The sequence below is a fragment of the Bufo bufo genome, chromosome 9 (genome assembly GCF_905171765.1).
Source record: "Bufo bufo chromosome 9, aBufBuf1.1, whole genome shotgun sequence".
Lineage (NCBI taxonomy): Eukaryota > Metazoa > Chordata > Amphibia > Anura > Bufonidae > Bufo > Bufo bufo.
In genome coordinates this window covers 52,217,005-52,241,393 of record NC_053397.1, presented here as the reverse complement: position 1 = coordinate 52,241,393, position 24,389 = coordinate 52,217,005, and the positions used below count along the sequence as shown (strand labels likewise).

General features: G+C 44.2%; 1 protein-coding gene across 2 annotated transcripts in view; it reads right to left on the bottom strand.

The window, feature by feature from the left end:
• BCAR3 (BCAR3 adaptor protein, NSP family member) overlaps positions 1–24,389 on the bottom strand; it is a 109,154-nt gene that overhangs the window by 80,018 nt on the left and 4,747 nt on the right. For both annotated transcript variants that reach the window (XM_040406676.1, XM_040406677.1), the window contains exon 2: positions 7,113–7,441. In XM_040406676.1, the coding sequence (XP_040262610.1) occupies positions 7,113–7,432 (320 nt within the window). In that variant the 5' untranslated portion in view covers positions 7,433–7,441. The remainder of the gene's footprint in view (positions 1–7,112; positions 7,442–24,389) is intronic.

The following is a 24,389-nucleotide window of genomic DNA, read 5'->3' as shown; positions in this document are numbered from 1 at the left end:
GCGAGGGCATTAAGACCACGCACGGCATCCGGTTATATCTCCTCACTAAATTGTAGAGTGGGGGGGAAGGTCCATGCTACAGAAGACATTTTGAGGGAGTTTCGGGCCTACTATGAGGAGCTATACAGCTTGAAAGGTAAATATGCAGATTTGGCTCCTGATATTAAAGCCCATAAAATAAAACAGTATCTAGCTGAGTTGAAGGGACCTAAACTTTCGTCTACAGACAGCTTGGATCTGGAAAGAGAGGTGACCGATCAAGAGATCAGAGGGGTGGTAAAGGCGTTGGAGGTTGGTAAATGCCCTGGCCCCGACGGATTTACACCCCGTTTTTATAAAAAGTTTTTGGCAGAGATACTGGGTCCTCTGAAGGCTATGTGTAATTCCCTAGATCATGGAGATATGTTCCCGGCGCAGGCAGTTACGGCACATATCTGTGTCATTCCTAAGCCGGGAAAGGATCCTATGGCATGTTGTAATTACCGACCAATTTCTTTAATTAACGTGGACGTGAAAATTTACGCGAAAATATTGGCAAATAGGCTAAGGGGACATATTCCTTCCCTGGTGTCAGCAGACCAAGTGGGGTTTGTCCCCGGTAGGGAAGCTAGGGATAACACCATCAGATCTTTGGCTCATATTGCAAAGGCTAGAACTAGTGGGTCGCCTCTGTGTCTCCTCTCAGTCGACGCGGAAAAAGCGTTTGACCGCGTCGACTGGGATTTTCTTAGGGAGACCTTGCTGGCGTTTGGGTTGGGACCTAACATGCTGCTCAGAATAATGGCGCTCTACAATAAGCCGCGAGCTCAGGTGAGAGTAAATGGCGCTTTGTCTTCCTCTTTTGAGATCCACAATGGGACTCGCCAGGGGTGTCCGCTGTCGCCATTGCTATATATTCTGGTCATGGAGTTTCTGGCAAGGGCACTGAGAGCCAATGCATCAATTAAAGGTCTTTATTTTGGTACATTGGAATCCAAAATTGCAATATATGCAGACGATTTACTGGTTTACTGTACGGATCCAGTTGTTAGCTTACCAAATATTACGAAAGAGTTCTCTGTATTTGGGGACCTGAGCAATTTTAAGGTGAACTTTCACAAATCTGAGATACTAAATGTCACGGTACCACACACCACAGTGCAAGCCTTGAAGCTAGCTTTTCCGTTCCAGTGGAAGACGGATTACATCTCATACCTGGGGGTGGCCATCCCTGCCCAGTTAGAGGATCTTTATCGGCTGAACTTCTCTATGATAATAGAAGAAATTAAGAGGGATTTGGAGGTTTGGAAGCACTTACCCCTGTCGTGGTTTGGTAGAATACACGCGTTAAAAATGAATGTGCTTCCTAGGATTCTTTATGTTCTAAGGACCATTCCCATTCCATTGCCAGGCGTGTTCTTTAAAACCATAAGATCCTTGTTTATAAAATTCATATGGGCTGGATCTACCCCTAGGCTGGGGATCAAGTTCCTCTTTAGAACTAAGGATAGGGGAGGAGTAGGAGTCCCTGATATTAAACTGTATCATAGAGCGGCAATTCTTGCATACATATTAGACTGGTTTCACAATAGCTCTAGTAAAAGATGGGTTCGGTTTGAGAGAAGTGAGATAGAGGTTCCCCCCCAAAATCTCCTATGGATCCTAAAAAATTTGCGTGGTAATACACTCCCGAGTATTACAGCTGGAGTACTACAGGTGTGGGACAGGTGTGCAGCTGCGCTTGGCTGTTCATCCTTCCCAAGCCCTATGACACCAATTTTTGATAATCCAGCTTTCCCGCTGGGAAAGGGTAAGAGAGAAATATTGGGTTTTCAGAAGAAGGAGGGACTAAGGGTGAGTCAACTGATCTCGGGAACCTCTGTCCGTACTTTAGATGACCTGCCGGGATGTAACAATAGTGGGGCGTGGATCCTATATAGAGGTGTGAGGAATTATGTGTTATCCCTAGGCCCGTTAGAGGCCCTGGCTAGGGATTTGACCCCCTTTGAAGCAGTTTGCTCACAGTCATCTCCCCCTACGCATCTGGTGTCTCTGGTGTATGGGCTGCTACAGGAGAGTGCTGGACCTGCCTCTGCCTTGCCTTATGTGAGAGCTTGGGAGAGTGAACTGGGTAAAGTGTTCTCTAAGGATCAATGGGAAAAATCATTTGTGCTGTCTCACAGGTCCTCCATATGCTGTGGGATACAGGAGAAGAATTTTAAAATACTTTCTAGGTGGTACAGGACCCCTGCTGTTCTACATTCCTTTTTCCCGGAGTGCTCTGATCTGTGTTGGAGATGTTTGGAGGAGGTGGGTACAATGTCCCATATCTGGTGGCGGTGTAGGAAAATTGCTCCCTTTTGGTCGGCCTTGAATGAGCTGTACAATAGTATGTTGGGTGTGACATCTGATTGGTCGCTGGAGGAAGCTCTGTTATCAATGTTCGATGGATCCGTTCTGGTAGCCAAGAGGGGCCTCCTGAGATTTTTTATGCAGGCGGCTCGTCTGGTGTTGCCTAGGCATTGGAAGTCACAGGACACTCCAAAAATGACAGAATGGTTGGAGACGTTTGAGAACTTACGTAGAATGGAGGAATTGATTGCTGAGGATGCGGGAATGGATCAGAAATATCTGAAAGTGTGGAGGCCATGGATTCTGTTTAAAGAGTCCCAGAGGTTTATGGATTGGCTAGATCGGTACAGGTAGATTGTAGATGCTTGCTTGCATTGAAGATACTTACAGTATGTCTTTACCCCTTTGTGTTTGTTTGTGTTGTCTAAGTTCGTCTCCCCCCGTTTGTCCTGTTTCATGTTCGTCCATAGGCTCTAAGAAACACTCTTTGCCATGGGTTCTATGTAAGTAAGAGCTTCTTGCTTAAATTAATGCAACCCTATTGATATCACTTTTAATTATGTTGTGTTTCGCACTTTATAATGGTACATGTTGTTACATTTTTTATGCCTGAATAAAATAATTGAACAACAAAAATGTCATCCCAGAATAAGAAAAAGAAAAAGAAGCAGATAACCAAGATATATATAAAGCAAGCCCTTACATAAAACTAGATAGAACTAGATGCTGGAAGCTGTAGATCACTTTCTATGGTGACGGCAGGAGCTTCTTCAGGTTCTTGCATAGTACATACATGTACCAGAAAAATAAAATGGAGTCGCTGCTCAACTGGTGTTCAAAAGAGCAGCTCATCCTGGCCCAGACAGAGGGCAGTACAGAACATGTAGTGCCACAGAGGAGCTAGTAGACAACCAATAAAGGAGTTTACCAGGAAAATAGCCATACTTAATGGTTGGATCTGAGTCTAAGGCATTGTATGTTGAGACTGGTTTCAACTTGCAATGACCCAGAAAAGACTATTGTATCTTGGAAATATTGTATTTTTAGACCATTGTATCTTGAGGGATCACTGTATACATATTTAGCGTTTGGCATTTCCATGCCAGAGTCTGATAATCTCCCGTAGTGCTTTACAACAATAACACTCACATTGCATTTTATTTATATGGTTTCTACCATGAGAACATAAACTGGGCACAGGGACAGACTGAGTTTTTTGATGGAGTGGCATCCATGATGTGCCAAGTCATTCCCAGTCTCACAAGGCTTTGTTTATAGCCCGCTGATGTCAGATGAAGTACAATGTAACCAAATGACTGCTTTACGAGCAGCTATTGTCTGTGTGCAGCTTCCATGCTGCTGATGTAATGCACATTGCAGATCTCTGAAAGTCCTGTAAAGTGCCAAAGACAATTCAGAAACCACAACAGGACGGTGGAAGGGACGTTTTAGGCTCTGCCCGTGAACTATGTGCTAAGATTGTGCGAGTGAGTGACTACAACAGTTACATAACTACATGTAGGTGTTCACCGCGATCACAAACACTACAACCAGCAGGGATGATGAAGCGTTGACTGCTATTAGTCAGGACTGTCACTGATGTGTAGGACTCTGCGCTTGAGAGTTCTTGTAGGACTGCAATTGTTAGATGCCTACAATCAGATAGTGATGGCCATCCCGTTAATGACTTATATGTTTGTTACTTTATTGGAAATGTACTTGAGGCATAGTGTAAAATTGATTAGAAACATCCTTCATGTATCTTTAAAGGGGTTTAAAGGGGTTTCCCAGGTTTGGAATATTGATGGCCCATCCTAAGGACAGGCCATCAATAACAGACCGCATACTTACCAACATTGCCGTTGACTAAATTAGGGACTCCATCCCGTAACAGCGCCAAATCATGCGGGGCAAAGTTTACATAAGCCCGCCCATTTTCAGCCCGGGACAGCGTAAATTTACAGGGACTGTAACTGAAAATTAGGGATAGTCCTTGAAAATTTGGGACTGTTGCCAACTATGAAGTGGGGGTCCAACCTCTCAGCATCCCAACCAATCAGCTGTTTGAAGGAGTTTACCTGCACGGCCATTTAGCGTTCACTTGAATGGGACGAAGCTGGAATACCCTGAACTGCTCTTTTCAGATCTGTGTTGAAAGTTTCATTGTTTTTGAAGGAAAAAATTACTTTGTGGACATGTCAGCAGGGCTTCACAGATCCCATCATAAGTCATAAGGGTCTGTCAGATGCTGTATGTGTCTAAAAAAGTGATAAATCTGGCACAGCATTGTGACTTCTGTTATAAACAAAAGCCACATCTATGATGTGTACAGAACCTTAAAGGAGCTGTCCGATCACCAACCCAAAATTAATTTCTAATGGAAATGTGTGTACAATAAAGGAAAAAACCCACCTCTTGAAAGCAGCTTTGTTACAGCGCTGAGGGACCTGTCCCTTCTGTTTCTGATCCCCCATGGACCAGAAGTCCTGTCCCTTCTGTTTCTGATCCCCCGTGGACCAGAAGTCCTCTCACTTCTGTTTCTGATCCCTCATGGACCAGAAGTCCTGTCCCTTCTGTTTCTGGTCCCCTGTGGACCAGAAGTACAACATCCGTCTGCGGTCACGAGCACCAATGCAGCCATTCACTGGCCTTGGCAGTGACGTGTCCCCCAGCAGTATGTGACATCAGAGGCTCAGTGGTCACATGCCGCTTGGAGACGTGTCACTGCTGAGGCCAGTAAATAGTCATGAACTGGTAATAAATTTTGAGTTTGTGCTTGGACAACCCCTTTAAGGAAGCAGATGGTTTGTAATGAAGGCTGTAATAATATATGAAATCCAAATGAAGAAAATGGCCAAATGTTCCAATATAAACAACCAAATAATCTGAGGAGGAATCAGGCTAAGTTTGGTAAGGCTCACAGGGTTATGTGGCCCTGATGACGACTATAGCTCCCAAATCTACCCTTGTAAAAGCTGTAGTTAAAATTGTTAAAATGCAGCAAGGTGGTGCCAACCCACATGATTAAAATCAAAAGTAGGTACATTCTGGGCAACTGTCCAGTGGCCTCCTCACTGCCCCAGAATGACCTGAGACTGCCTACAAATTCCTATGCTGCTACCACCAGTCTCCACATTTTGGAATGTCTATGTAACTGCCCGAAACTGTGTTATATTGTAGTCCAGTTGTCTTTGTACTTGGACTGAACAAGACCTTCAGACCTTTCCACTGAAGTTTTCAAATTTTTTCTGGTTGACCTTCTCTTACCTTTAAATGGTAGGGCATAATTACTTGGTAGAAGCAAGCTCCAATTGCCGTGTACTGATAACATCTGGTATTTTCAGCTTCTGGTCATAGACCGAATGCACAGTGTAATAAAATGTACAAACTAGACTGAACAGGCACAGAGAGCAGCACTTTGTTGTTCGCCCTTTACAGAGCAGCAATCTGCTGGGTGTTTACCCATTTGTTGTAAGCCTGTAGACATTATAGACCCTTTGTCTTCTATAAATCTCTACAAAGTGGTTTCTATCTGTGCAGCAGTGACTGAAAAGTCCTGACAAATGAGTAAAGGCTTGTAAAAAATACTTGGGAAATATACTCAGCTTCTGCACTGTGCCTATCATGTCTCCCAAATATAAAAGTTCTATAGCTTTATCTAAATATGGCGGATAGAAAAGGATGCATAGAGCGCTTGAATTCCTTGACCGCTAGAACAGAGGTGGTATATTGGCATCTGCACATATACCAGCATAAAATGGCCACCCCTACAATCGTGAGTCTGAGCTCAGTACTCAACATGTGCGGAACTAAGGCGGGAGCAGACATAGCAACTAGTATGGAGGCCGGGGACCACTGGAGCCCAACTCTATGGATGACAGATCACGGTTAATTATTATACCCTTGGTTCTCAGGAGGAGACAAGTTTTAAGGCTGGGGCCACACAAGGATCTTTGTCATGAGACAGTTGTGTAATATTTCAAGGGGTTTTCTGGGATTTTTATATTAATGGCCGATCCTCAGGATAGGTCATCAGTATTTGATCGGTGGGGGTCTGACACCCGGGACCCCTGCCGATTAGCTGATGTCATGTACACCAGTCACATGGCCTAGGCACAAACTAAATCCCATTCAAATGAATGGGCCTGAGCTGTAATACCAAGCAAAACCGCTATATAATGTACAGAGCTGCGAGGAGGCCGGGTGATCGTGGGGGTGCCGGGTGTTGGACCAATCAGATAATGATAATCTATCCTGAGCATAGGCTAGCAATATCAAAATCCCAGAAAACCCCTTTAAAAGGGGTATTCCATCCCAACACTTGGCATATACACAGGACCACCAGGAATGGGGATCCGTCTTGAACCCCAGTAACCTTGGCTATTTTTTGGGACGCCCACAGAAGTGAATGGAGAGAGTCACGCATGTAGAGCCATCTCTCCATTTGCCACAAGAAAGGGCCCTCTTCTTGGGATAGGTGGGAGTCCCAGAGTTGGGACACAACCCTTTCTGAGATTTATAGCACATTTTGTGGATAAGCCATAATTTCATGATGTAAATACCACTTATGTGTTATGGAGACAGACAGTCTCATGGGTTTATCACAGAATAGCATTCTGCAGGTTGCTATGTATTGTAATACAAAGAAGCTGCAAAAGACAAACAATGTAACATTTTTAACACAAATACTTTTACAAAAAATTATGTTTTTGGCCCCAAAAATGGCTTTGCAGGTGTTCCAAGCCTTTAAAACAGTCAGTAGCACATTTTTTTTACATTACCTGATGCGATACATTGCTGTTCTCCTGTCCTGAAATGAATATTCCTCTATTATATCCTGCATTTTAGAAGTTGGAAGCCTGTGAGACTTGGAGTGTGGCAAGGTTCCCATGTGGCTGAACATGTCACTGGATCTAATGGGAGTCCTGTCCTTCTTTTTACGTGGTAATGTGCCATGGATACATACATCCTGAAACGAATCAGCCCGCCGCTCAGCAAGGGGGGATTTGCTGCTTAGAAGATCCATTGACGATGCCAGTGGGAAAGGATGGTTCGTTTGCACGTTTCTGTGGTAACTGGCAAATTTCCCAGCGGCCATCATTCTTCAGTCCTGACAAAAAAGAGAAGGAACAGAGCAGTTTTCATAATTGTCGAGACAAAAAGATACAGAATTCTCCATTTTCAAGAGGCCTAACAAATGCCGTGTCAGGCGAAAGAAAGAAACTACATTTCCCTTTACAGAGTGGTCTCTTGTGCTCACCACGGAACGTGAGACGCTTTCCCATTCATGGAGCCTCTGTTCTCCAGTGTGACTTTGGCTACTTTCCATCACAGTCCCTACTTAAAAAGGCCTCCATGCTTTTACGTCTGGGTTTTGTTACCAGGGTTGACTGATTATGTAATTGGTTCTTTAGATCTGTGACCTCGAAATTTATTTGCTAAAACTGAACACTTCCGAACAAAATAGATACTCACTCCACTGCCTTTTTTTGCTTGATGTTTCTTCTGACCTGAATACTTAGTAATCTGCATATGGCAATCTGGAGCTCCAAGTCAAGCAGAATCTGAGGCCCCAGAATATCATTCTAGCTCCCATTTCAGCTGAAGCAAGCTATGTTGTGTATACACATTTCATATGTTAGCCTTATCCTACATAACCTTTAATATTGAACATATATAGTGAGATACTTTTTGATGTTGTTGGACCTTTTGACAAACTGTATTGGTCACTAAGACATCTTGGTGGGGCATCTGAGTTTAGGTACTCCTCTATCCTGCTAATGTAGGTGGGTGTCACGGTGGGGAGTGGGGGAAACCACCCACCATGCGGTGTCAAAGGGTAAAATGGGATCAGCCTGGCCAAAAGGAGTAATAAGGGAGCAGGTCACCTCCTACAGCATCCCTAATCCTCTCCCTGACTCCTCACCGTATGAGCGGACCCCGATGGTAGGACAGATCATACTCTGGATTTCTAGAGACCCTGAGTCGCCCTGGAAAGCCCTCACCAAGGAGCCGGGAAGAGACGACCTGTTCATCCCAGTCATGGAGGAACAGGAGTCTCTATCTGAGGCCAGGGCTGCAAGGAGAGGGGAACACATACAGCATATGGAGTTGGCAGGTAAGCAAAACCCATAACACACTTACCTGCCACAGACACACTGACTGGAACCCATGCACAAGTGCTGCTGTCCACACCAACATTAAGGACACAGCACCAACCACAACCACACAGGAACCCAGGACAACCATAGCTGCAATAAACGTGAGACAGGGGAATGTCTAGCAAACATGCTGGACACCAAACATCACAAGCCATGTAACACAACACAAGACATACAACACCCTAAACATAACCCACGCAAACCAAAAGATAAGAAGGGAAAGAGACACCATAATAACATCAATGACCACAAGGGTGGCCCTCACTGGACAGATGGTAAAAGCCAGGAACAGTGAACCACCAGCACACACCAAGGCTGGAGGAACACTGAGCTTCAGGCATCCAGCAGAGGCTAAATAGCCCAATCAGCCACACCCACACACACATAAACCCAGTGTTCACAAAACACTAGGAAGGGAGTTAACCCTTCCAACACCAGAGAGAGGAAGGAAACCACTTAAAGGGGAAGTGCACACACAAGCATACCAAACCACATGTTACCACCGGCAACAGCATGCGTGACAACCAAGTCATGGCAATCACCCAGAAGGCCGAGACACTGCCACTGCATGCTCTCACAGCAACAAGTTGCTGTGGGCAACCGCAAGTGTGGCAACAGTGTCACAGCGCAAACCAAAGGCCGTGACAGTGGGTTTTCCTGTATTTCACAAACCCCAAAAGTATGCAAATTATCTCATGTCACCAAATCAGAGAATCCTCCGAAAAAAAGAGCCTCCGGAGATAGCTGTTTTGGGGCCCTTCACCAATTCGTTGCAGGGTACTGGTTGACTAGATGAGAAGCCTTTGATGCAGCTTGGGATGGTGGTGGGTTCTCATTGAACAGACCTGGTCGGACTTATTGTCAGACAATGCTTCATGGGAAAAAAAGTATGCAGATTTGTTCATGTTAGGCTACGTTCACATCACCGTTCAGCCTTTCCGTTCTCCTGCTCCGTCTAGGACTTTTTTGCATGCAGGACTTTTGTCTCCGCTTAAAAATCATCTTCTGAGCGGAAACATAACGGACCCCATTATAATCTATGGGGTCCTAAGGGCTCCGTTTGACTCAGTTTGGCGTCAGTTATGTGCCTTTTCCGTCCTTTCCGTTCTCCTGCTCCTAGACGGAGAAGGAGAACGGAAAGCCAGAACGGTGATGTGAACGAAGCCTTAGCCAAACCAGAAATTCCTCCGAAATGAAGATCAACGCAGCTTTTTTGGTGTTCTTGCCCATCAGCATCTACCAATGGGTCACTTTACCTTTAGATCTGGGGCTACATGGTGACATTGCACCCAATAATTATCAACGGTGTTGCAGTGTGACATGCGACATACTGCAATGCGACAATTGCAGTTGGATTTTTAGTTGCACACGAATTTCCTCTCTTACAACCAGAATGCCAGTTGCATGCAACTTTTCTGTAACTTTACAGCCAAATCACAGCTTTTAGGCTGGGGCTTCACAGTGACATGTGTTGCGTGACAGCAAATTGCAGAGATTGTTTTAGAGCTGTCATTTGGCTGTAAAAACACAACCAAATCACAAAAAGTTGCAGTCATGTGTGATTGCCATTGTGGTCCATAAGAGCAAAGTCTTGTGCGACTTATGCCCTGCAAAAATCTAACAGTGTTGTGTTTTCTGCTATACCACTGAGGATACTTGGAAGCAATGTTGCGCGCTTTTCATGTCGCCTGACACATGTGTAGCCCTAACCTTAAATAATCGCACAAATTTTTTTGCCACGCAACTTTTCTGAGACTTGCCGTCGAGCGACACATGGGAAATTGCTTTGGTTTGGCCGATATGGGCTAATTTGCTACTTATTTTTCCATGAGCATTGCCTGAAAATAAGTCTCCATTCACTCATTGGGTGTCTCTCTTCAATGAGAACCAGTACAATTGTCCCCCCCACCTCTGACTTGCAATGAAGACATCTCATCCAGCCAACCAGTATCCCGCACAGGACTGATGAGGGGCAAAGAGTCTACAGATGTTTTGCTTTACCTTTTGGAGGAATATCTGCTGTGGCTGACCTGAACTCATATGCATATTTGTTTTCCCATGGAGCATCGTTTCAACATAAGTCTCCATCCGCCGGCTGGGTCTCTTCAATGGAAACCAGTACAATCTCCCCCCAGCAAAGAAGGCATCTCATCCAGCCAATCACTATCCAATATACTGATGAGGGAAAAAGATCCCCAAAACATTCGTTTCAGGGGATAAACGTATAGCAATATTTTCTACATCTCTGCCGTGCCCATGGTGGTTTAGAGGAGAAGATAAAGCATATAATTGTCTATTATTACCTGCCTCCCCACACAGACTCTGGGAACATCAAGTGTGCCATGCTCAACTGGGTAAATATTTAGCCTCTCGTATTTGATAAGTGATGAGGTGCCTTGGCGTCAGTCGTTACCTTCATCTATACTTGTGGGCTGATGGCCGTTACTATGGAGCTCGTTCTTGCTGCCATATTAGCCAAGGAATGATGTCAGAACATCAAACCACTATTGTCTCTCAATCTTACTAACATCTAGAAAGGAACACACAATCACAGAATGTCAAACATTACATGTCTCTGAATACAAGGAGATAAAAGATGGTGTCCGAGCGGAGCAAAAACAAAAAGTAAATAAAGGCTGTTGGTTATGTTCATTCATATACTAAACTAAACATATCATTGTAACTAGAAGTTCTCGTTATTGAAAAGCTGGCCACACACGTAATCATCTGGCGGTTCCAACTTTAAGTGGCCATATGTATTCCCATAAAGTGGGGGAGATGCACAAACATCCACAGACATTTGTAAAATCTCTGCAATTTTGTAGATGAAAGATATTTGAGCAGATAAAGAATGCAATTATTTTAAAGTTAAACTCTGGCGTTGAACATAGTGTCCGATCTGTGGGAGCATGTTGTAGAACAGGAGGAGTTGAGCAGATTGATATATAGTTTTGTAGAAAAAAAAAAAGGCATTTATTGATCTCTGCTCATTTTGTGCTTAGGAGTCCAGGAGGAATCCTTACTCAATGATTGCATACAGATATAGCTAAAGGTCACTGAGCAGGACCGCCCACTGGACTCCTAAGCCCAGAATGAGCACAGTTTTAGATCGATAAATGACAAGTTATACAGGATCTTTTTTATATATCTCAATATACTCAGATCATCTACTACTACATTTTCAATGTGAGAGGTTCCCTTTAAAGTTTTTTCTAGAATTATGGCCATACTGACCTGCTGTTTGGAGAACTTCTGGCCCCTAAGGATGTTGGTGTCATGTGCACTGCTGCTCAATGACTGGCCTCAGCAGTGATGCATTCCCAAGAGGCACATTACTGCTGGATCACATGCAGGGGAGGATTGGTCATAGACCCTACAGGGAAATTTCCTGGTGGGCCAATGCCTAGGGGGCCACCGAAGTTCTCCCGATGACTGGAGGCCAGGTACGTAATGATCTGATGCTCATGCGCCACAGTTACACTCCTGAATTCAACTGTATTACTGTCCTCAGGATGATGATACAGTTGAATACTGTGGAGAGGGCGGCAGTATTTTGTGCTGCACTGTGGTATTTGATTCTGCTGCGGCGGTACGTTGTGCTGCCCTATGGTATTGCAGGCCCTGTTGTCTTGCCTTCTATCAATTTGGTCCTGCCTACAATATGGGGCCACTTTTAGTTTTTTTCTAGGGCCACTTTAAGTTGCCAATCTGTCCCCTGATCTAATGCCACTTGTGGACACATCACCGATGAGGCCAGTGATTTGGGGGGGAATTTAGCACGCTCTACACTCCAGAATTCTGGTTTTAAAAAAAATCACAAAATGATAGTATGTTCATTTACACAAAATTAACAACTCAATCTTTGTTGGTTAAGGAAAAGCAGCATTACATTGAAAATGCCTAAAATTGTATCCTACAATTTTCCATGATTCACACATGATTTGGCCTCAGTTACGACCCACCATCCTTATCATCAAAGTGGATCACTCATGAGTCACAGACAGCTTAAAATTAAGTCGCCCTTTCTTTCCTGTTCTGTACATAGCAATGATGTAGTTTAATACAGTATTATGTTCTACCCCCTGGCTAGCCACTTTTTGGGAGCATGTTTTCATGAGTAACAAAACCTAGGGACAAATTAAAGGGAGTTCCCCGGTAAACGAAGCACAATGTCCTGTAGGGCTAGCTCAGCTGAATGTAATGATACTTCTCACTTAGTTATGTGTTGCTTCATTCTGGAGAAAAATAGCTTTTAATCCATATTCAAATGAGCAGTTAAGTGCACTGAGGGTGTGACCCAAGCCACTCTGTGCACCCTTGCTCCTCCTGCTTCCTCTGCCAGCCCCTCCCTCTCCTTCTTGATTGACAGGACCAGGCAAGATGAATATGAGCAAACCTGGCCCTTTCAATGAAAAAGTAGGGAGGAGCTGGTACACGAAGCAAGAGGAGCAAGGGTGCACGGAGTGGCTTGGGCCTGATTCTGGTGCACTTGATTGCTGATCTGCATATGGATTAAAAGCACATTTTCTTATTGTTATATACATCAAGGAGTTAGATTTTGCCTTAAAATGATCAGATGTAAGAAACTAGTAGATAAGAATGTATTAATTTCTGCATTTTTATTACCATCATCATTATTATCTAGTGTGAGGGACAAAGCAATCAGGTTGATAACTTCATTTTCTAAAAGCACCTGCACTGTTAATTTTTTGTTGCTAACATTTTTTGCTTTTGTGGGGTTTTATCACTTTATGTTCCAGGTTGTGGGCGATTTCTCAGAAATGACTTAGAAAACACAATACAGACAGGCAACAGTCTGCAAATTCTGGCAGTCCCAGGTCAAAAATGGGCAGGACTTGTGTAAGCTCCACCCATTAAAGGCAGATTTAGCACAAGTTTGGTGCATTCCAGGGGGTGGACTCTATTCACCCTTAATTTATGAACTGCAATGTTAGGAAGTTTGACAACTGCATATGCAATTTTCAAAGAAATCATGTAAAATGTATTAGACTATAAATCTCTTTTTACTTCTAAAAGTTACTTACATTAAAATAAACTTTCTATATGAAGCCACCACAGTGTGACCCCAGTAGGTATTGTACGTACTACATTTCAGCACCGACATAGGGGTGATGCTGTGGTGCACACTGTAATAAAAGTATATTACACACAGTTTACTTGTTTCGGAGTGGGAGTCAATCCAGCAGAGCCTTCTGAGCGTGAAATGCTGTCCAGCACAGCTGTGCACTCCCAAAAATTAGGCGGAAAGTGAGCAGCTGTCACCAGCAAAGTGAATAATGTACTTTCACATTCAAGCACGATCCTTCCAACTAAGATTCCTGGAATTTTACAGCAGGTTATCAATTCTACATAGGGCTGTCGTGTCCTTACACTGAAGACTAACAGATCCATGACACACAAACACAAGGTTGTAACTGTAACAGAGTAGGGTCACCTATACAGATAAACGACGACAGAGCGGAACTGCACAAATAATTCCCAAAAAACTAATAGTATAGAATTCTAAAAATATAGGAAAATTAACTAATTAGGTGGATTCTCAGCAAATGTTGGGCAGCATGGTCTTGGGCTTGCATCTAATCATCTGTGTGCAGGTCAAAAATTTGCTCTGGGGCCCAGTAATTTTTAGTTACGCCACTGCAGATGCCATCCATGTTGTGTTTGTGCTCTTTCACGGACCCGTGGACTTCAATGGGTATGTTTGGTCTGCATCCCGGACTAAAGTGGTGCATGTCTCCATCAGTGCAAAACCAACGATGTGTGAATATATAAGAGCTACATACTAATCAAATTAATAAATGTTGGCTGGAGGTGCTTAGAGTGTATATGATATATACATTTATTTTTTATTTGTTTATTTTTTATATTTATATATACTGGTATATTTTTTTGTACATATGTTGAGAATCCTGCAACTTTTGCTCCATTTCTGTTTGTGCGTGTGACAAGTGGTGACATGCATCACTGTGTGAGGGAAGTCCAGTGAATAGAATAGGCACAGATACAGATGAGTAGTCCTACAAAAAAAAACTAATGGCAGAAGACACATGTAGGGGTGTCATGCTTTATCTTTAAAGACCTATCTGTATCAAGCTGATTTCCAGAAGCTTTACAAATTCCTTTTCCTTCCTTGACAATCAGCTCACTGATCACTGTATCCTGCAGACTAAAGGCGACCCCCTCGTCTATGATGTTTGTTTAGTTACACCTAAAAAGCTAAACCTTTCAGATCTTCTCATCCCCTCAAAGAGAGGAAGAACAAATGCCGGCTACATTACTGCCTGTGAAGTGAGATGAAACAGGGCGCTGAGAGCTCAACACGCGCCCATAGAACAACGCTGCCCAACAGCCATGGTGAGAGGCGTAAGCACTATCCGGACTTGTACTGATAGGAAACCACTGAGAAATTACACTATTCAGCTACAAACTGTAAATGGGAATAGAAAACAAAATAAATAAATAAATAAATAGGATAGTAAAGAGTAGGGAAAGGCAGCATATACATTAGATTAATGTCAGCCAACCCTGCTGAGTATGTCGGAACTGGTGGAACATCTCAATGTTAGGCCTCGTGCACACGGCCGTTGTTTTGGTCCTCATCCGAGCCATTGACTTCAACGGGGCCGCAAAAGATGCGGACAGCACTCCGTGTGCTGTCCGCATCCGTTGCTCCATTCCGTGGCCCCGCTAAAAAAAATATAACATGTCCTATTCTTGTCCGCGCTTTGCGGACAAGAATAGGCATTTATATTGAAGGCTGTCCGCACGGACGCCATCCGTGTTTTGCGGGTCAGCAATTTGCGGACCGCAAAACACACCACGGTCGTGTGCATGAGGCCTTACCCTGATGGCAGAGGATCAGACTGTTCGATTTCAACATGCCCAATTCTTAAATTCTTGTAAGTGGCTGAAAGAGCATTCGCTATAACTCCCTCTGGCAGGAGGTTATCTCCCTTGAGAAAAAAAAAAGGATTGACCATGTTGAAATCCAACAGCCTAGTCTTTTTTCTCCCCCAACATCTGTTGTTCGGGGAAAGTTCAGACACCCCCTACACACATTAGATAGCTGGGTTCAAATGACAATCTACTGTGCAAGCCCAGCTCTAAGGCTAGTTTCACACTAGCGCAGTTGTATCTGCCATGCTTTTCCGGCAGGGAACAGCCTGCCGGATCTCTCTGAATTCCAGCATTGCCGGTAGCTACTGTGTTGCTATCCAGGCCAATTAACTATAATGGTGACTGGGAAAGATCTGTCCGCAACCCGGTAAATATTCAGAGAATCGGCCAAACGAAAAAACTGCTGCATGCAGCGGTTTTCGTCCGGCTATTTCTCGGCATACTTGCTGGGTTGTGGCCGGATCTCCGCCATTCCCTATAGTTAAAGGGGCTGCTGGGCATTCGGTAGCATCCGGCAATGCTGGATCCAGACATCTCCAGCAGAGTGTCTAACACTAGTGTGAAACTTGCATAAAGCGGATCTACATGGGGGCAATTACTGAGTCAATTATTAGTACGAACGATTGTTCCTGATAATCGGCTCGTGTAAAGGTCCTGAAGATCACCTGATGACCAAGAAAAACCATTGGGTGATCGTTTACAGGGGCACCTAAATCCTCATTTCTGAGCAGCAGATTTTGCTGTGTGAACAGCGATCTTCTGCCCTTAGACAATTAATCTGGACGGGCTATAGCAGTAGCCATCACTCATTCCCATACAGTGGAGGTGATTGCTGCTTGTAAATGTAGCTCTGACCCCCAGTGATGAGCAGGCAGTTTACTGGACAGAAAGGTTCCTTTTCAATAATTGCCTGCTCAGTAGACACATGTAAGACTGTCATATTAGCCTTTGCTATTAAGGCTACTTTCACACTGGCGTTTTGGCTTTCCGGTTGTGAGATCCGTTCAGGGCTCTAACAAGCGGTCCAAAACGGATCAGTTTTGCACTAATGCATTCTGAATGGAAAAGAATCCGCTCAGAATGCATCAGTTCAGTCTCCGTTCCGTCTCCATTCCACTCTGGAGGCGGACACCAAAACTGAGCCAAACGGATCTGTTCTGACACACAATGTAAGTCAACAGGGACGGATCCGTTTTCTATGACACAATAGAAAACGGATCTGTCCTCCGTTGACTTTCAATGGTGTTCAAGACGTCTTGGCTATGTTAAAGATAATACAAACGGATCCGTTCTGAACGGATGCAGACGTTTGTATTATTTGAACGGATCCGTCTGTGCAGATCCATGATGGATCCGCACCAAACGCAAGTGTGAAAGTAGCCTAAAATAACAAAAATGGCCTTAGGACAACAACATAAGATAGCGAGTCCTTGAAGATTAGCCTGGCTCTGTTGAGCAGCAGAGAAGCGTTTGTGTTTCTTCTTACTTCCGCAGCAGAGTTGTGAAGCTTCCCCCATTCTCTACCCTACGCTTTATGCTACGTGACCGTGAGCCCTACTCACCTCTTTATGACATCACACATTCCAGTACCATCAGTGACACCATCCATCCACCTCTCAAAAGTGGTCATGACAGAGGATAAACCTGTTCTGATCCCCTCCAACATGTGCCTGTTAACCTGCCAGCCTTATACAAAATGAGTTTGACCTCGGAGCAGTTGGGCAGTGACCTTTGCTTTGTAAAGCATTTCCAGCCAACATTCCAAGTGTCCTTGGAAATCTGGTTAAGAGGTTCTACAGGTGAATCTTATTTTGTTTTCTTAGAGGACGCTTTTGCATAGATGTAGCCAACCTCTCCATTATGTACCTCTTCCATTCCAGTATCTCAGCCACGGACCTCATCTATGTTCATATAACTAACCATAAGGTTAAAAGGAACCTGTCAGCGGCAAAAACCACCCTAAACCGCCAGCAGTACCTTCAAGTAGCCGGCAGTGAGTTTCTAATGATGATTTTCTTCCTGCAGTCAAATGCGGTAAAAGCAGGAAAAAACGTTCTTTTATCGTCCGTCTGCGCTATTTTCGAGTCAAGCGGGCAGCGGCCTCCTTGCTTCAAGTCAAGGTAACCGGGCCCCCTTCCCTGCCCCTTCGCTGTGACTGACCACGCTTATGCCCGACAGCCGGCTGGCTTTGCCGAACAGCTGGCTGAACAGTCACAGGAGAAGGGGCAGGGAAGGGGGCGCGGTTACCTTGACTTGAAGCAAGGAGGCCGCTGCCCGCTTGACTTCAAGAGTGACTCGAAAATAGCACGGACGGAGGATAAAAGAAAGTTTTTTCCTGCTTTTACCGCATCTGACTGCAGGAAGAAAATCATCATTAGAAACTCACTGCCGGCTACTTGAAGTTACTGCTGGCGGTTTGGGGTGGTTTTTGCTGCTGACAGGTTCCCTTTAAGTAAAAATAACGGACAGATAGTTTGTTAATAGATTATGATAGATGTTAATGCCTGAAGAAAGGTCCGATGCGGACTCGAAACGCGTTGCAAATTAATTAATAAAAACAATTCCTGAACCCGAACTACAGTATATCCTAACTGTCTTCTGGAGGTAGTGCCGTGCATTGAAGACACTGTTCTCTTCTTCTTTCCCTTCCCATTTATCCAGCATTCGGCCTGGTGGGGCGGCACCTACATTCAAGCCTCAGCGGATTGTTGCACCCTTAGCGCAACACAGCCGGCTCCCTTCTATATATTCTGCAGGCAGGGGTGTAGCTAAAGGCTCATGGGCCCTGGTGCAAGGGTTGAGCTTGGGCCCCCCTTACCTCAGTGCTTTGTGGACAGGGAAAGGGAAGCACATAGCCGTTCTGCTATCTGAGGCAAAAATTGAAACGGCACCCCCTTCCCCATCCCATGCCAAATTCTTGACTTAACCCCTTCCCTCCAACCAGAGGTGTAACTTGACCTGCATGCACTTTCTAAAATACTGGTGTTCTTATGAGGCACAAAAGTCTTTGGGCCCCCTCAGGCTCCTGGTTCCGGTAGCGACTGCTACCTCTGCACCCCCTATAGCTACCTGCAGGCTCTCCCATGTGCACTCTCCCTCTCTTGTCCTAGCTAAAGACAGATAGTCGGCACTCAAGTCAAACACTCAAAGAATATGAAACAATTAATTTTAATGGATTCCTAAATATAAAATAACATATATTTTATATTATTTGGGGATCTATAATATTTTGGGGATCTATAACATTTTGTTGAGTTTATACCTCGAGTGCTGACTATGTGTATATTGTCTATTAAACACGATCCTTAGAGCGTGGTCGGCATATTACGTTGGTCTACAGTCTGTGTCTGGTGAGCCGCTTACGGTAAAGTGATGGCTATTCTTTTCCTATATTTCCTGGTATAATCAAAGCTGTTAGATCACCACCGCAATACTTCCCTGCGCGTGCCAACGTATGGAAGCTCCAAGTGCAAACTCATCTAACATATTGGGAAAATGCATAACTAATAACTGAAGTGGAAAGCAGACAGGTGTGAGGGGCCTAAATTTCCATAAAGATGATAGTGCTATACCAACTATCATCTTTGGTAGTCACAGAGCCAACCGGAGCAGAGCAGGCGCTCATTGTAGTGGTGGCCTCATAAGCGCCATTATTATACTACAAGCAAACATGACCAGCTACTTAAAGGACATCTATCAGCAGATTTGTCCCTATGACACTGGCTGACCTGTTACGTGTGCGCCTGGCAGCTGAAGGCATCTGTGTTGGTCCCATGTTCATATGTGCCCACATTGCTGAGAAAAATTAGGTTTTAATATATGCAAATGAGCCTCTAGGAGCAACGGGGGCGTTGCCGTTACACCTAGAGGCTCAGCTCCGTGCCGCACCCTCTGCACTTTAATTAACAGGGCCAGGTATCATCATGTTTTCATTGCCTGGTCCTGTAAATCAAAATGGAAAAAGCGCGTAAGCTGAAGGACTGCTGGATATTTAGCGATTCTGGGGTCGAAGTCGTGGCACCTTTTGAGTCAAACTGCAAACCTATTCAGTTCAATGGCTGCAGTGCTACTTAACGATCATGTATCAAGGCCAAGATCCCCGTGTAGCCCCATTGTAAACCACTTATCTCACGCAGGAACAAGTCATGCTGAAATACAACATGCCCGATCCTTCTTACTTTGACATTATCATTGGGGAGAGTTGAGAGATCCTGAAAACGCATTGAGTGGAATCTACAAACCCAGGGGGAGATTTATCAGAACTGGTGTAAAGTAGAACTGGCTTAGTTGCCCATAGCAACCAATCAGATTCCACCTTTCATTTTTCACAGCTCCTTTGGAAAATGAAAGGTGGAATCTGATTGGTTGCTGTGGGCAACTAAGACAGTTCTACTTTGCACCAGTTTGATAAATCTGCCCCCCAGTGTGTCAGTACAGTGGTATCAAAAAGATACACATTTTTGCAAAACTATGATTTGTGGAAAACATTTGTGATTTTTTTGTTTTACGCTGCCATCACTGCTTTTCTGAAAAGTGGTCGGGGTGTGGGTGCTTAGCAGGAAGGGGCAGAACTAGTTCCACACTGCCATATGAAACGCCAGTTTTGGTAGACCATTACCTAATGCTTATGGCCACCTCAACATTCTTTCAAAGTGGTACACACAAAATAAGTCAGTAAAATAATAAATCAGTAAAACAATATCAATGAAGCCTAAAATAAAATGACCTTTAATGGGGACCTGTCACCTCTCCGGACACATCTGCTTTAGTAACTACCTGCATTCTCCATGTAATAACAATTCTGGAGCATCTATCCTTATGACTTTATGTTCTTCCATTCCTCTATTATTCCTTCAAGTTATGAATGACTTACTAGCATTCTGCAGTGAAGGTCCAGATGAGAGTGTGTCCTTGCACAGTTTGACACTGGCAGCACTGATTGGATTGTGTCTGACTGTGCAAGGGCACAACCTCAGCAGGTAACACCCCTCTGGACCTTCATTGCAAACTGCTAGTAAGTCATTCATAAATTCTAGCAGGAATAATAAAGGAATGGCACATCGTAGAGTCACAAGAATAGATGCTCCAGAATTATTATTACATGGGGAATGCAAGTAGTTAGTAAAACAGACATGTCAGGAGAGGTGACAGGTCCACTTTATATATACAGAATGAGTCTGTTTTTACAAATTTAAAGAATAAGTACTCAGCTAATTGCAGCTGAAGTCTGAACTCTCATCAATCAAATCCTCTGACATTAATATGAGACCTGGTAATAAACAGGAGACCGGGCACAGGCATCTCGTACTGATAAACACGGTCTGCCGCCATCACCGCAGTTCTAGCCTGACTTTGGGAGGCCCCATTCCAGGCTTTGCTGTGGGGTCTGCAGAATTCCTGAATGATAACTGAGTGCATAAACCTTTTTATTTAGACTATTTATCTGTACAGCAAGTGAATGCTTCAACAACAGCTGCATACCTCCCAACTTTTGAAAATTGCAAAGAGGGACAATATGTGCGGCGCGCATCACGGCAGTTTTTTTCATACTAGGCCACGCCTCTAACTCAGCGCAAAGCATAATTACTGACTCCGTCACAACTTCAGCAGCTGGGGATCGGGGAGGTGAGTGTAAGTTCCTTCATTTTTTTTACAGCATGTGGAGCCCCTGGGACAATTTTTTTCTTGCGCTTCAATATCCATTTAAATATTAGCAGATAAATCATCGGATTATAAATATTTTAAGGTCCAAATTGCACAAAATAATGAAATTGTGGTCTAATATACAAATAGAAACCATACACTTTAGTAAAGATCAATATAGTAAATTTATTAATGCACATTTATGCATTAATTCTCCTGGTCAAAAAGAGGGACATTTAAGGATCAAAGAGGGACAGAGGGACTTGGTTCAAAAAGAGGGACTGTCTCTCCAAAAGAGGGACACTTGGGAGGCATGCAGCTGCATAGCTGACATTTGAAGATCTAGCCACGCTTCACACATATGACGTCATCACGGAGATGCACCTCAGCTTAATTCGTCTCCGAAACTCTCCTTCTCTCCAGAAAATATGATAAGGTTCACCTCAGTGGCGTAGATAGAAATGACTGGGCCCCACAGCAAATTATTGAATGGGGCCCCTCTCCCCCAGTAATTTTTTTGCAACCCCTTCCTTTCATGCCGCCCCCATTCCTGTGGCTAGTAAAGATCGCTCAGACCAGGCCCGGCAGCTGTTCCATCCGTTTTCTACATTGTCTATACTGTCACTGTATATCATTTCATTGTGTAATACTGTTGAGGGGGCCCTGACATAGTCTTTTAGTCCTCCTCTACCTAGATGGGCCCCTTCTGGGTCAGGGCCCCAAAGCTTCCCCTATAGCTACGCCCCTGGTTCACCTACTATGATACATTCGACTCTGCTACATCAGGACAGGAGGCTGATTTTGTGCTGTCTGGGAAAGATGTTGCAACCAGTGTGACCAAACTGAAGGCACAAGGTTTCCATTCATATCAAAAGAACAATGATGCAGAACAATGTGGCCCAGACATTTAGAGGCAGCCTACTTGCTCAAGCCTCTCTTACTAAGGAGGACGATAGGAATGTGCGTCTCCTCCAACTGTCTCCCAACTGCAGAGCCCCTATCCGAGCGATGGTAAGCCAACAATAAGCCAGATGGCCTGAGCAATGCCCTGCACAGCGACAAACTTCAAATGCATTGTTAGCACAAAAGGGCAGAAGGACGGGCGCACTAAAACCTTCTCTAAGAGCAGCCACTCCTGGCGAACAGAACGTTCCTTGTATTCTAAGAGAAATGCATATGCTAAAGGTGCCAACATGCTCATTAGTACAATCGCCTGACTATAAAGGCAGCGGCATAGCGGAACGATTACAAGCAGCATGGGTGGTGGTGGTGAGGTCTGGTCTATATTGAACTGGGTCCCTTAGGAATGCCCCGCTAGTAGTGATTTCACACTTTATTAAAGGGGTTCTCCGGGAATAAAAAAAAATTTGAATACTTTATATTCACAAATACCTTTCATTACTTAGAATGGCTTGTTTTGTCTGGGGAACAATCATTAGGAGAAATAAAATGTCCGCCGTCCTATTAATACACACAAAACCTGTCCTAATCACACAGGAGGACAAGTTACTTCACCACAATGAGCCATAGAGCTGCCTCATCCTCCTCTCTGCTTGTCAGGAATTATGATCCTGAATACAGGTGAATCTCTGTGAGATGATGAGGAAACATCATGTCTCCTCATGAACTAAATTCCCCAGAGATTCAGCTAAAGTTCTTATCATCTGTATTCAGGATCATAATCCCTGACAAGTAGAGAGGAGGAGGATGAGGCGGCTCTTTATCTCAGTGTTGTAAAGTAACTTGTCCTCATGTGTGATTAGGACAGGTTTTGTGTGAACTGATGGGACGGTGGCCATTTTGTTTCCCCTGATGATTGCTCCCCAAACAAAACGAGCCATTATAAATAATGAAAGGTATTTGAGAAGATATTTATAATAAAGTAATATTTAAGTATTTTCATTTTCTTAATTCCCGGAGCATCCCTTTAAGGTGCAGAACGTGTAATTCAATAAGATTTTGTGTCATTACATACATTATAGAGTGGATAAACTGTCACGTACATACAAACACAGGGGCACAATGTGCGCCAGAAGTACACCTAATTTAGGCGTATTTCTGTTTAATAAATGACCCCATATTTTTTGGGAGAATCTATTAAAGGACATCTGCCATCAGATTTATCCCTATGACACTGGCTGACCTGTTACATGTGCACTTGGCAGCTGAAGGCATCTGTGTTGGTCCGATTATCATATGTGCCCACATTGCTGAGAAAAATGGTGGAAGCATGGTGGCTCACTGGTTAGCACTGGTGCCTTGTAGTGCTGGGGTCCTCGGTTCAAATCTGGCCAAGGACAACATCTGCATGGAGTTTGTATGTTCTCCCCGGTTTCCCCCCACCTCCAAAGACATACTGATAGGGAACTTAGATTGTCTGTAGATGATGTCTGTAAAGCGCTGTGGAATGTAGTAGGGCTATATAAGTGCATAAAATAAATAAAAATATGCAAATGAGCCTCTAGGAGCATCGCCATTACACCTAGAGGCCCTGCTCTGTCTGCAACTGCCGCTCTCTCTCCACTTTGACAGGGCCAGGCAGTGAAATGTCATCATGGCCTTGTCAAAGTGCAGAGGGCACAGTACTTGCAGAGAGAGCAGAGCCTCTAGGTGTAATGGTAACGCCCCCGTTGCTCCTAGAGGCTGATATGCATATAATAAAACCATTTTTCTCAGTAATCCGGGCACATATGAACATGGGACCAACACAGATGTCTTCAGCTGCCAAGTGCACATGTAACAGGTCAGCCAGTGTCATAGGTACAAATCTGCTGACAGATGCCCATATTGTGACATTTGGCCACTATTCTTTGCACTGTGGTCAACGCTAGGGTGTAATATAATGATATAATGCAAATGTGAACTGCACCAAAATGTAATGTCAGGGAAAATCCAATCCCACAGTGTAGCCTGGAGATATGGAATTCTCTAAACTAAGAGATGAAGGCGCAGAATGCGCAGAGGAATACAGCAGACACCTTTGATGTAATGAACTAAGGTCATCCCCACTCCCAATCCCTCCACAGACATGAGATTGATCAGATGATCCCCTCAAAATTGGTGGGCATCCCCAGTACAGATGTCATGCTTATGGAAAGTGCTGATGTAAGCATTGTTGGCCAAAAGGGGCCTTCTTTCCTAAGGTTTGCCAAAGATTCCTTATCTGATGATGGTGAAGAAAGCCCTGGTGAAATGTTGTCCTGAACAAGAGTGAATAAATCGCATTTTCTGCAGGAACCTTTAGAGTGCAGCGACTTCATTTATCTGATGGATTTTTCTGATGATCGGTCATTTCTGAAGACCATGTCTTTCAGTCACCGGCTTACGTCCGTTACA